General features: G+C 41.2%; 1 protein-coding gene, 1 long non-coding RNA gene and 1 pseudogene across 7 annotated transcripts; 2 read left to right on the top strand and 1 right to left on the bottom strand.

The window, feature by feature from the left end:
• LOC123441563 overlaps positions 1–5,743 on the top strand; it is a 34,956-nt pseudogene extending 29,213 nt beyond the window's left edge.
• A 1,495-nt stretch (positions 5,744–7,238) lies between these two features.
• LOC123439666 lies at positions 7,239–11,689 on the top strand. Of its 6 annotated transcripts, none has more exons than XR_006630131.1 (8): positions 7,239–7,641; positions 8,234–8,311; positions 9,752–9,952; positions 10,086–10,380; positions 10,465–10,549; positions 10,663–10,738; positions 11,047–11,192; positions 11,326–11,689. It is a non-coding gene; the product is annotated as an uncharacterized LOC123439666 (long non-coding RNA). The 6 variants fall into 6 exon arrangements; XR_006630134.1 differs by adding an exon at positions 10,840–10,902 and having other exon boundaries at positions 9,752–10,380; XR_006630135.1 differs by adding an exon at positions 10,840–10,902 and having other exon boundaries at positions 9,752–10,380; positions 11,035–11,192.
• Positions 11,690–12,078: 389 nt separating this feature from the next.
• LOC123439665 lies at positions 12,079–13,710 on the bottom strand. Its single transcript, XM_045116355.1, has 2 exons — positions 13,409–13,710; positions 12,079–12,475 (listed from the first exon to the last, which is right to left on the bottom strand). The coding sequence occupies exons 1-2, from the start codon at positions 13,607–13,609 to the stop codon at positions 12,200–12,202; spliced, it is 477 nt and encodes a 158-aa protein (XP_044972290.1). The 5' UTR covers positions 13,610–13,710; the 3' UTR covers positions 12,079–12,199.
• Positions 13,711–14,121: the final 411 nt, after the last annotated feature.

The raw sequence follows: 14,121 nt of genomic DNA, 5'->3' as shown, positions 1-14,121 counted from the left end.
GCACTTTGGAACTTTCCTTTTCTTCTTCAAAGAACCTCCAAAAGATGGGCATTTTGATGCCTTGTGTCCCTTACCTCTACAAAGTGAGCAAAACTTTGTTCTTGGCTTGCTGACATTTTCATAAACAGGCTTTGCTCTTGCATTGGTTGGCCTGCCTCGATCTCGCTTCCTTGATATAACATTCATCGAGCTTGCCAAACCTGTTCTTACTGGTGTGACAGGCATGGCACTCCCACTTAGTTCAGCCGCTGTCTGATCTTGTAACCCGAGGCCATCACTCTCCTGGTTTGTATCCTTCAGGACATCTATTGCATCTAGCAAGTGCTTCATTGCAGCTCCATAAGCTTCAGTATTCTTATCCCCCATCTTTACAATCTCAAGTGCCTTACTATACAAGTGGGAATGCTGATAAGTTGCGTCCTTCAGTGCACAATTGCCAGCTTTATATATCATCAGATGCTCAGGCAGGTTCTCGCAAGCGTTCTTCGTCCATCTGTTCATTATGTGTACTTGTGGAATCTCCTTAACTCCAAGATTTATCATGACCTGTTATAAAGAAATATATCGCCTTGGTCAAAAGAACATGTTGTATACATAATTGGGTATATTAAGCGAATTGTCAGACACACACTTATTCTAGCTCAGTTATGGCTGTGAGCGTAAGTGTATTAAACTTTAGCACATCTACTATAACTTCCAACTTGCCAAATAAACTCTAAATCTAATACAGATCAGGGTAGTATGAAAGTTGAGACGTACCCGGATAGCATGACAACACATCATTCCCATGTGAGTGTAAAGACCACACTCACATAAATAGCCTCTGGATTCTTTATCAAACAACACACGATATTGTGTCCTCGACCAGGCTTGCCTCCTCTCTGCATATATGTGGCTAACCATGTACACCACTCCTAGCTCTGACGGCCAAGCCTCTTGTAACACAAATGAACCTGACAAGTAAATTGCGTGCTGAAACATCTCATACATAGCTGCGGTGTATACCTTGCTCGCATGGTATTCTAGCGGCACTCCGAGGTTAAGAACTGTGCCGCCCTACAACAAACTCTTGATAATCAGTTTACCTCCACCAACTCCAAATCCGCAATTTCGTGATATAGTACTAACGGTCTCTGCTTAGCAGTATTTTTTTGAAAAATTCTTTATATATGACTTACCACATGAGTCTTCTTCTCTTGAAAGTCTTCGTCTGATTGGCGGTCGAACATTAATTTCTGATATTGCGTCACAAAATTGTTCATGGATGATGCTGGCTTCACATATGTCTTGAGCATGTGGTTTGCGCTCTCCGAACGTTGTGTGCTCGTCATCCTAGCGCAGAACACTCCTGCAAAATATGGCTTTGCCCATTTTTCTCTAACTTCGTATATTTGAGTGAGAAATGGGTGTTCTTCAAGTTGATATTTTTGAATCAAACAAGCTCATGCTACTTCAAACTCATCTACAGTGAGCATGTACTCTAGAAGTTTGTGAAACTCGTCTCTGAAATCACTGTTCTTTGAGTAAATAGGTCCTAGGTTTTCCCTTGCTTTCTATAGTACATGCCATTTACACCATCTGTGTGTTGAATTAGGCCACTGAGAAGCTATGGACAGCTCCATTGCACGAGCTTGGTCTGCATAAGAACAATAATGGGCCTTCTCGGCGAGTTGTATTCAGATAGAACTAGTAATGCATTTATTTCACTAGAACATAGTATGATTTTATTTACCTGTGAGTATTGTTTTTGGAGCCTTCCCTCCCATCAATGCCGCAAATTCCCTGAACACCCACTCGAAGGTTTCAGTTGTTCCATCACGAAGCAGAACTCCTCCAAGGATGATGCTCTGGAAGTGATTGTTGACACCAACAAACAATCCGAACGGCATGTCGTACTGGTTGGTACGGTATGTTGTGTCAAACGTTATTGCATCTCCAAAGAATTTGTACTGATGGCGACTCTTACCGTTTGTCCACATAATTGCCCTGATTTTGCTACCGTCATCCACGAGCACGCTGTCTACAAAGTAAGGATCCTTCTCTTTCAAATCAGAGAAAATCTGAATTGTCTTCTTAATGTCATCGTCTCCCTATTGCTGATTCATCCTCTTGCATAGATAACGCAAAGATCTTTTGTTAAAGGGGAGGTTTTCCATATCTCCAAAAAAGCTTGCAATCACACCAAAAGTCTTGGTTAATGATATGTTGTTGTTCCTAAGGTGCATGACAATGTCTTTTGCATGGGCATCAATGTGCATGTGAGATGCCCAGTGCAACTTTTCTCCATAGGGTTGTGCCAAACCATGATTATGCTCAGTCTTCAAATCATGTATGAACCAGCCATAGTCAGCAGTGCGATGCAACCTCATAAGCGCAGGACATTGGCAGCATACTGAATGTGAGTTATCCCTACGTGGCTTCCCCTGAAAACAATGTTCGTCGGCACAGTGAGTCAAGAATAAGTGTGAGCTTTCACGAAAAAAAAACAGAAAGTCCAAATGTGGGCACATTATGTGATACAACTCACCGCGCATCCACGAACTATGTCCTGAACGGTCTTGCATTTTTGAACGTTTCTTATGGATTGCCCATACTTGATGCCAAAACTAGTCTCCCAAGAGTATAAATTGTAGAAGTCGTATGCTTCGCCCAAAGAATCAAACTCCTGGCTGATCTCTGGCTTCACAACGAACCCCGACTTCTTATCTGCGAAATTTCTCATGGCCTTCTCCAAAGCACTTTTCCTACCCGGTAATGTTGCACGGCAATCGGGTATCTTGCCAAGTTGGAACCTAAATGTGGGGGAGATGTTAGCCGCAATTGAAAATAAAAGACATGAAATAATTTGTCAGACTGTGCAAAACACTCTGACTTCTGTTCAGATTTTGTTGCTTTGCAAACGTGATATAAGTATACATCTCCTAGAGTATAATCAATTGTTTCGAATACTTACTGCAAAAACAAGTCAAATAAATGCAAGTTTGTTCGGAACGTTTACGCTTCTAGCAAGAGACTGCTGCAAAAAAACAATTCATGTTGACAGTAGTATCTACTTGACGTTCAAAACTCTGTTGGCATCTACTGTATTATTTTCCTTTTATTATCCACTAACTTTGTCAACGATTCCAAAATCAGGGCAAGTAAACTGTTGCCGGTATTCCGACTACAAATCAAAAAACACAGAAAAATGATGCTAGTAATCAGGTTACAAATACCAAACTGAATGTTTATGCATAGAAAACCGGCCTTCAGGTTTTATAACCGAATGAATAACAAAATTGAATGTTAATATCTTCATCATTCACTGTTTATAACTGAATGAATACCAAAATAAACTTCATGTTTATAACTGAATGAATACCATACTGCTGCGGGTAACTCACTGAATGTCAAACCGTGACTGCTAACCACATCAACTTCAATTATACAAATACCAAAAAGATTGTTTGTACATAGGAAGCCAGCGTAACAGGTTACAAATACCATACTACTAACCACATCAACTTCAATTATACATCTAGTAGATACTGCACATGTCAGATACTAAATCCTATATGACAAGCCAAGCTGAAGCCACCATGCTCTGTACAAAACAAAACGACTTGTTCACTGAATATGACGTGATACACGACGATGAGAAAAAGTTGCGAATGTACCTTTGAGGCCACGGAGTGGGAGTGCCTTGCGATTCTCCCAAGTGCTCCCTGTGACTGGGGTTGTCGGTGTTGTCGTTATCGGGTACATTGGTGAAATCTTGCTCTTGGAAAACCTGTACCTCCGGTTCCTCAGAGAGTGGAGATCTTGAATCTCCAGCTTCTGATTCTTCTCCATCTTGGTTCGAGTCCTGCGAATTCGGGGGCATGCACTCGCCCTCCTCGTCCTTTTCCTCTGGCCCTCTTAAATCTTGAACAGGCTCTGGCTGTGTTGGCTGGGAACAGAAGCTGCCATGGAGATGGCAATGGCTAAGATTTAAGCACTTGGGAGAAGATGATGACAGAAAATAGCAGCTTATGAAGGGAGAAACCTGAACAGCAGCTCCGTCAATGATTCGACACCACGATTCATTGGTCAATGGTGAACAAATCTGAACTTTGCGGATCTGCGCGAGGTTGAAGCGGGGATGGGGGAGCCTGGTTGGTGTTCTCCTGCGATGCGGCTGCGTCTGACGGAGTGGGTGGATTCAAATTTTGAATCCAATAGCCTGCCGGGGTGTGTGGGTCACGGGTATGGTCTTCCCTCCTGTATGCGAGTACGAGCTAGGGTCGTGCACAGGTACGAGCTAGGCTTTGTTCGTCAGATACGATTTGACTGTATAGAATCCGTATTGCGCAGAAAAAAATGAGAACCACATATTCTGGTGGGCCATGTGGGCCAGGATCGCCCTGATCCACATGCAGCAGCGACGACAACGATTGCAGTTGCGCGCGCAATGAGTTAGTAATGGCCATATTCGAACACTAACCATTGGGAAGCCTATTGTTGTCAATACCGGGCTCTTTGAAAACATGGTCCTACGTGAATTCTATGACTATGTTGCAGCAGCAGAGGCACTGGCGGAGCTCCCCGATGGGTAAGGTATGGCACTTGCCATACCTTGATTTGGAGCAAAAAAATTTAATACTCGTAGTGCTAATAACTAATGACTCAATGTCTCAATTAACACAACCAAAAGAGGCCAACCTGGATACTTGGTGCGTACCTGCCCTGTGCCCACCACATCGCTGGATGACTTAATGACTTGATGGTTTGTTATATTTCCTCCGTCACGGTTCAGAAGACACGGTTAAACTTGCGTGAGTTTTTAAAATAAACAAGGTTTAAGGTGCGAAAGCAATTATTCTTATTAATTAGTACTGGTACTACTCATGTATGTTTCATCCCAATTTGCTGCTCAAGCATTAGTACTAGTATTTTCTCAGTTGATTATGCGCATTAGCATCTACACCTGCTACATCTCACAACCAATCGGTGACTACCTTGATCCCAGTGATTTTTCAAGCGTGCCCTCTAAACCGTGACAGAGAGAGTATTGAGCGAGAGATCTTCAAAAGTATTAAACTTGATAAAATTAAGTAAGATTTTTAGAATGAGGGTAGGGCATTGACATTACCTGGGTCTTCTAGACATCATTGAAAGCTTCATTATCGGTATGTTTTAAGTTGTTTTTTATTTAAACATGTTTACATTTTTATTGTATTTGGTTTTTATTTGTAATGTGTATTGACTCTTTCGATTTGCATTAAAAGAATTCGTTCCTTAAGACTTCGCCACATCTTAATTTTTTTTCTTCCTCCGCCTCTGAGCAGAGGTATGCTTTCTAACTGCATGCTACGTATGTGTATGCGCTGTCTTCTTAGTAGATTCTTCTTGTAGTGTCTTGGTAGCTCAAGTTCCATTGATTTTCAGGTCAACAGTGAGCATCCTGGCGAAAGCGATAGTGGAGCATGCCAAGAAATTCCACTCGGAAGAAACCCATATCTGGCCTGAAGCAAGGGATTTCATTTCAGTCACCGGACACGGTGTCAAGGCAAAAATCGGCGACAAGAGTGTCATTGTGGGCAACAAGAGCTTTATGTTGTCACTGGACATTGATTTCCCCGTGGAAGCTTCAGAAATCCTCATGGAAGAGGAAGAGAAGGCACACATAGGGATCACGGTGGACTGTCCACCTGCCCTCCCTGTTGAGCGATGCGATGCCAGCCACCTAACTAAGCCGGTTAAGAACGCAATGCTGCGCAACTGATATTACTTTGCAGCCGACCCAAAGAAACCTGATATAAAGTGATAGTGCTTTATTTCGACGGGATTATAAAGTGATCGCAGTAATGTTTTCCTACAATGATGATGATTACTTCCTGGTAATAGACACTAGCCGCAGCAAAGATGGGGCGAAAGATGCTAGACCGGATCGATCAAACGCAATCTGTTCTTCACTGTAGCCTGCCGTGTCGACCTTCTTATGGCCCGTCAGACGGCGACCGGCGAGCAGCGTCCCGTACGTCCACGTCTCTCAACGGCCGATTGAAGCCATTCATTCATACAACTTTTTTATATTCCCTGCCTGCTTGCTTTGTATGGATGGTTTCACCGTTAACCAACTGGATCGATCGTCGACGTACAGAGAACATGACTGGGGGTAACTAAATTAATTAGGGTTAAACGCAGAGGATGTGTGCAAAATGACTAGAGCTGACCCGCCTGGTCCCGCCCGGTTCAGTTGAGGAGCTTCTATTGAGTGTGGAGTGGGTATGCACATTTCAAGTTTTGAAACTAGATAGGGATCAAATTGCAACTTATAGGACTAAGCTATCACATTCGGTGCAAGTGATAGTATCCTCGATGCTATTACCTCAAACAAAAAACAAGACCAATCTCAATACAACTCCTAGTCCTATTCTTATCCGCAAATATTGCAAAACACGCGATGAACAGCAGGTGCTCGTGCATCATTACACTCTCCAAGAGAGAATATGAGGCGGCCCGCTCGCCCATGCCACATCCCCAATTTACTGTGTCAAAGTAAATAAAAAAGGCGAATGACAGAATAAAATGCGTCTGAGATAACGCCTCCATCGGATAAAATTATGATAAATGCTTGCAGCCGGAGCGTCGGCCAAACCGTTCGGCCGGTCGCTCGTGGCTCGCACACCTGGCAGCATCCATGCAACATTGTTTATTGCAGATTTGCTGCAACCATGTATAAATTAGATACACTGATTCACACATGTAACATTTTTTTAGTACAGATTTGCTACAAACGCGGTTAAATTTGTTACAAGCCTTTTCTATTTTGTTGCAACTTGTTCATTAAAAAAGTTGCATCTATGTTTGGTTGCAATCCGAGTTCTTTGAATTTTTTGCTACAACCGGCGTTTGATTTTTGCTACAACCGTGTTAATTTTTGTTACAACCGGCATCATTTTTTGCTGCAATCGTTCACTAAAAAATTGCATACACGTTTGTCAAAATTGCAACCCGAGTTCACCGGATTGTTTTGCTACAACCCTTTTTTGGTTTGCTACCACGCATCATCAGCTTCGTTTTTTTGCTACGACCACGTAGATATTTTTTTGGCTACAACTTTTTTTTTGCAACCGCTAACGAAATTGTTGCATCGTGGACGAAATTTGTTGTATTGAGAAAAAATTATTGCATGGACATCTAACGACGCGGTCCGCTTTCCAACCCGACGCTTCAACTCGACAGCCCCGCTCCCTCGCCGCCGTCGTCGCCGCTGCACGCTGGTCCTCTGTGTGTCGCCTCCTCTTCCTCCACGACACCTCCGCGTACTCACAGACAACAGCCGCTGGAAGCGCCTCGGTCGTCATCGTCATCGTCACCTCCACCAGTTCCACGATCTGGCCACGTCACCGGGAGAAAGCCTTTTGCAGTGTTGTAGGGCCGCCGGGGAGTTGCGCAAGGGGCCGGGAGTCTCCGGGGATGCCGGCACTGCCTCGTCTCATCTCTCCCTCTTTCTCTCTCCATCTCAGTTTATGGAAAGATAGATACGAGAATAAGTTATTATGTACGTGCTCCTCCCTTGCAGGAACACAGAGTTGTGCAGCTGGTGGTGTCTTGACCAAGGATTGTCGTGATGAGCATCCATTGATGGCACTGCCTCCTCCTCCATATCATGCCCAGGTAGAGCTACCACTTCCTCCCACATATTCTCGATATTTATTTTTATTTATTACCCCTTGGCTTATATTATCTGAGATCAGTTCATCCCCATGTTTCAGTAATTCCCCTTTCCCCTCTCCCTATTTATAGATTGTTAGGCATGTTATTAGGTTAGTTAGTGGTTTTTTCCTTTATCCTAGGATGGCATCTCTGTTTACTAAGATGAATTAAGCAGGCTGGAGATGACACTACATATTATTTGCCCATCACATGTTTGTTGTAATGTCATACTTAAAGTGAGGTTTCTTTCCTACTTTGGATAGATTTGCTATCTATTTTCTATGGATGTGGCAAGTTACTTAGGATGATAAAGTGCCTCTGGTTAAAATTTGGAGTTCATCTCCAAGATTTAAGGATGGTAGATTGTCCGTGCTCAGGTCCTATTCTTTTTTTTGGTTTCTTCTTGCCTCTAATGCATCTTCAAATTTTGTTTCTTGGGCTATTTTGGCTCCTTGTTGGGTATTTCGATTCTTGGATTTTTAGTTTTTCTTTTTCTTTGCTTCAGATTCACCTGATTGAGTATTCTTTGTGTACCACCTAATTTGTTTTGCAGGTACCTATCTTTGGTGTTGATTGTCTCCTCACATTTCTGTGAGAGCTTTGGTTAATAGCAGATATCTTGGGAGTTCAGGTAACTGCTTTGCCCCCAACCCCATTCCTTTTATTTAGGTTTTTGATGCTCTGGACGTACTGTTTGGTGTCGCTTGGATTCTGACCTTCTGTACCGGGCACAAAAAAATATAAGATTACACATGGACACATTGCAAATGCGGATAGAAATATATTGGTGATTCGTTGTCACATGTATGCTACATCTGTAATCAGAAATTTAGGTCATACAAGTTTTTTGGTCTCTGCATTTGTGATACTTTTTCCTTTAGGAAGTAATTGACTTTTTGCCAAGAGTTCATCATTGTAAGATCTGAAGTTGAGATCTCAATTTAAAGCAGCGGTTAATTACTGACAGTAAAATAATTCGGCATCATTAGATTCTTCTATTGTCGGTTTGCCATCAGTTTTAAGGCCATGCCATCTTATTAATCTCATGATCGAAGAAGTTTTAAGGCCATGCCATCTTATTAATCTCATGATCGAAGATCGCCTCAATACACAAGTTGCTGGTGTACCGAAGCTCCGTTGTTGTTTTTTGTAGTTTAGCTTACTCCGTCAATGGAGATTGTTTCGATGTGATTTTAACAGTACCAGTTAGACTAATGGACTGACTTAGATAATGATCCCAATCTGTACTAAGTCCCGGTACTGTTTAGCTAGATAGCTTACTATTAAACTTTCATGTACTATTATAGGTGATTTTTTCCTTTTGCAAGGTGCAACTGCGAGTGCATAACAGACTAATATATTTAAATTGTTAAAATTGAACTAATAAAATCGTAATGTGTATTAATCATTGGGGTGGGTTAAACTCAATTGAGAAGAACACCAAACTGTTAATGCCATCAGTGATCGGCTGGTTCATTTCAAAAATTTATTTTACTATGTATGCTTGCATTTATTTTATCTTACGAAATAGAAGTAGTACATCACCAGAAGTGTTGAACAACCATAAGCGTGCACCACTACTCTAAGTGTTGTTAGCTGAATGTGCACATCTCTTGTGTTTGAACTAATGATGTAGTAAGAAATGTAGAACTTGCTCATGATCCACACGACAGAACCATATTCATAGGAACACAGAAGTGGTGCATCCATCTACCTCCTTTCTTTATAGTACTAAGGATAATATTTACCCTACCAAAAGGAAATAGTTCATTACATTGTTAATACCAGTTGCTTGGTTGATTAGCACAATACAATATAGTTCAGAGAGCCCTGTGGTATTTGTTTATTCAGTGGAGACACTTGATAGGTGCGGATTCAGAAAACAACAATTGATAGATAGGGACGAGCCTTGCATATTTATGAAAGAAAATATCGCTCTAGGCCTCAGTTTTCCTTTTTTGCGGTGTGCGGCTTTCAGTTTCTTTTTAAGCACCACATTTAATTACATCTAGCTAATATCATTGGTCTACCCATTGCTTCATGTACACCTTTTGTTGTAAACATCTTTCAGAATACTCTGTTTTGGTGACTCAAGAAAGAAAGAAACCCAAGATCTCCTGATATTTATGAGAAACCATATGATGAATACCTGATATATTGCACATTGCATGTATCAGTTACATCCTGATTGTAATATCAGCCACAGGTCACACACATGGTTTGTTTTATGTCTCTATATTGTCACAATGATGGACTGGTATAACCGTATAAGGTATATGAAAATCTGCACACATCTTGACATATCTGCATACATGAATGACTAATACTGCCATTTTCCCATTCTCTTGCTGATGTTTACATAATACTTTGCCTTTTCAAGTCTACAAATGTTTTCTCCTCTGCAGACCATAGAGGGATGCGTCACATGACACTCAATGCCATGTTTTCATTGTACTAGAAAAACTGATTGTCCTGATCAGTTTTGTTCATAACCGTATCTTGAAGATAAAAGGCAAAATAATCCGGTTCCCAACATTCAAATTTCGTAATCCAGCTTAAGTAGTTAAACACTTTTAGTTGTTCTCCTTAAAGTTACATTATGTGCCATTTAATCTAACCATTACGATCAAATTGTCTCCAGGGTTAGGTACCCAGATCGTATTTTAATACGAGGAAATCATGAGCAGGCAGATCAGACAAGTGAGGGACCTTTCTCAAGTTGGATATTTCTTAGTAGTGTTAGGATAGTTGTCATTTATTCTTTGAACTCATGCATTGCTGCAGGTTATGGCGTCTATGATGAGTGTCTTCGTAAATACGGCTCGGTGAATGTGTGGAGATGTTGCAGAGAAATATTCGACTATTTAAGGTAATATTTCTATGTTGCTTTTATATTGCATGTGGTAATGCTATGAGGCTGCTACTTTATTTCTTTGAATTAAAATCCTAATATACAAGAACTGGTGTATTTGTTATTTTCAGTTTGTCTGCACTTATCGAGAACAAAATCTTCAATGTCCATGTAGGCCTTTCCCTTGCTATTACGGCACTGGATCAGGTAAATTATTCTTCAGTGTTATATTTTTTAGTTCATGCATTCGGTTTCTATTATGTTATTATCATGTGCGCCCAATAGATCAGAATAATGTATGCGAGCAGAAAGGTGCCTCATGATGGTGTGTGTGACCGTCTTTGGTCTGATCCAGAGGGTGTTGTAGATGGGTGGGTATTAAGTCCTCGATTTACTATTGGATCACCATTTCGTTTGCAAAAGAAATTTTGGCATAAAAATTGCCGGTTTTATGCATGTCAAAGAACGAACATTTTTGCAAGGAAAACTAAATAGAAATGTAGTTTCTTTACCAGATTGCGTGCACTTCTATTTGCAATATGATTGAAGATGCAAAGAAGGGTTTGATTTCACCTCCTGTAACGACAATGATCAAGATGTACACTGCCAGGAAGAAGATAAGGGCATCGAGCCCTCCGAATTCGAGGCTACCGTCGCGCATGTGAGTTTCTATCTTGCGCCCCTCTCGTCGCTGGCTTTTTGCCATTCATGTGTTTCGTTTCTGTATTTAAAACTACTCTTTCGTTTTGTTTTGTCAAGATTTCACATGTTTGTGCTGCTTAATATCTCTGTAGGTTTTATTTCACTTGGAGAAAGACAATCAAGAGCTCAAGGGTGACCTTAAGGACATGTACATCAACACTGCAATATAAGTACCGTATGCGCAAGGGCTTCAGGAAGATACACGGCGGATTCTTGTGTCGTACCAAATAGATCGGATTTATTTGTAGATTAGTTTTTTGGCATCTGCGTTGTTGTGATGTTCATGGTTGTTGATTTCAGTCTGTAGTAACCAGCTCTTCTCTCTTGTTAGTGTTTTTGCATGGAATTCGATATGCCTGTGTTGACTAGGAACGGTTGTCAGTGCCTTTAATCAGTCATCCATCTTGTAAGATTGTCACCTCTCTATTAATAGACCTATGATCTTCCTCTGCTTTATGAGTGAACACTCTGCTGCTGCAGTTTTCAACAATCATCAAACCAGTTAACCAGCACTTTCATGTACATGTATTGCTAGCTTGCTCTATTAAATGTATTTTTTAGCAACTGGCGTGGAGCACACACAAACTTTAAAACTGAAACGTGGAGCGCACACAAACGTTAAAACTGAAACAGCTAGATTAGTGCGCAAACTCAGGCCTCAAGAGGCGCGCCCTGCCACTAGTACAAAACAAAAAAGACCAATCTCAATATCTCAATACAACTCCTAGTCCTGTTCTTGTCCACAAATATTGTGGAACACACGGTGAACAGCAGGTGCTCGTGCATCATATACAAAACAAAAAAGAGAATAACACGTATCATAAATCCTAATACAAAACACACCCTTAGTAAATAATACATAGATCAAATAACAAACTTTGTCAACAAGGTTATATAGATTACATAGAGAACATGAACTAATGAACAGACTTATTTGATCCGATACATATGCAACAAGTAATTATTTTAATTCGGAGGCAACATAGCAACGATGGCCAACGAGGTTGCCTTGCCTACCACTATCCCTCCCACAAACACTTTAAATACCGAGAGTACGAACTTGTTAGTAGAACACTGAAGCAATTGTTGTAGCTCCTTTTGCTCACTCCCCATGGAAGATTCACCTTCCAACTGGCGAAGCAGATGGAGCAGCTCGTGTTTCTTCTCCTCTACTCGCTTGGCTAGGCTCTCGGTTGGTTCTGCAACGATTGCGCCAGATTTGGCGCCACCAGGCAGGTGCTTCTGTGGCAATAACAAGAAATTTAGACAAGCCATGATTTGTAACAGTCAAACAAAAATTCTGATAAAACGGAATTATTAAAAGTAAAATTACATTCTTAGTATTGATAGAACGCAGTGGCGGAGGATGATTCTTTTTTGAGGTGGAGCGAACTCTAGCATAAAAAGTTGTGTGTATCCACAGACTTGGATTTACCGTGCTTAGTGGGTCCGAGCTTGTTGATGTTATTTTGTTATTTTGTCCTGAGAGCATCCAAAATGTATATTTATTTTATACTCCATCGTCCCATAATATAGAGCGTTTTTATATAGCTAGTGTAAAAACGGTCTTATATTATGGGACAAAGGTAATAGAAGATGGCAAAAATAGTTTACAAATAATCCCAGAACTGAGGATAGAGAACACTCCTAACTCCTAGTTCCTATCGATGGCAACTGCCCTGGTAATTGAATTCTGCTAGCTCCCCCAGCCAAATCCAAAATACGCAAATCGCTCTTGATGGGAGCACAAAAGTTTAACTTGTATAGCTGCCAGCCTAATTTTTCCATCGTATATGTGACTGCTGCATTAGCAGTTGTTCGGATCTTGCCAATAATGCGATGTACATTATTTTTTATAATGGAGTACAGAGTACACTAATGGAGTACAGTGATGTTGAGTTGCAATGGAACGGGTGCTTAAAAAATCGAATGCCCACCATGCGTGACTGCGGCCAATTCAGCTATTCCATCTCAAAGCGTAAGCACTAAATGGATCGCTTACAGCCCAGCAGCCCTAGCTACGCGGTGGCCAAAAAATCACCTCGCCCTACTGGGTCCTCCGTCGCTGATACAACAGAAGTCCGAGCATAGCCCAAATCCATAATTACGCTGTTAAAGAAAATACTAACAGATCTGATTACGGAAATTGCATAAGGCGAAAGAACGAGTTAATACCTTGTTATTATTAAGAAAATTTGGTGTTTCTGAAGAGCTGAACCGACGAAGTGAACTCCCGCCATGGCTAATCCTTGGCAGCAACATGCTCTGTTCCTCCTTGACGGCGGGTGAAGCGGCAGCCGGAAAACACGGCTGCTGCGGCCGCTGAAGAGCGCGACTGCAGACCTTCCTCGCCACAAACCGAAGAGCTGTCGCCATGGTAACAGTTCGCAGATCTTCCTTAATTTTCTTCTAGACGGGCGCAGATCTCTAATATTTATTTAACGGGCGGCCGTGTTGATCCTCTCCACGAGTCCCCGGGAACGCTAGCGTTTCCTCGTATCCGACTAGAACACGGCCCGCTATGCTCAAATCGTTTTCGCTTTCGTTACAACAATGGCCCGGTAATTCTAAAAGAAAAAAACGTTGTCCCGGTTTCTTCTTTCTGGTTACTTCTTTTACTGTTTCCTTTTTCATGCTTTTTATTTTTTCCGTTTACCGTTTTCCTTTTATTTTTGTTTTACTTTCTATTTTTCATGCCTTTTTATTTTAAAAATAACATAAGTATTATATGGACATTTTAATGCATAAATTAACATTTTTATAGTAAATGTTCATTTTTTCTATACATGGGAAGTGTTTTAAAAGATACAAAGAGCATCATTTAAAAATATTCAACGCATTTAAAAGTGTTCGTGCATTTTGTTAAAACAAATATGGCTGTTTTTGAT

This window comes from Hordeum vulgare, chromosome 3H, assembly GCF_904849725.1.
Source record: "Hordeum vulgare subsp. vulgare chromosome 3H, MorexV3_pseudomolecules_assembly, whole genome shotgun sequence".
Taxonomy (NCBI): domain Eukaryota; kingdom Viridiplantae; phylum Streptophyta; class Magnoliopsida; order Poales; family Poaceae; genus Hordeum; species Hordeum vulgare.
This window is presented reverse-complemented; position numbering and strand designations above follow the sequence as displayed.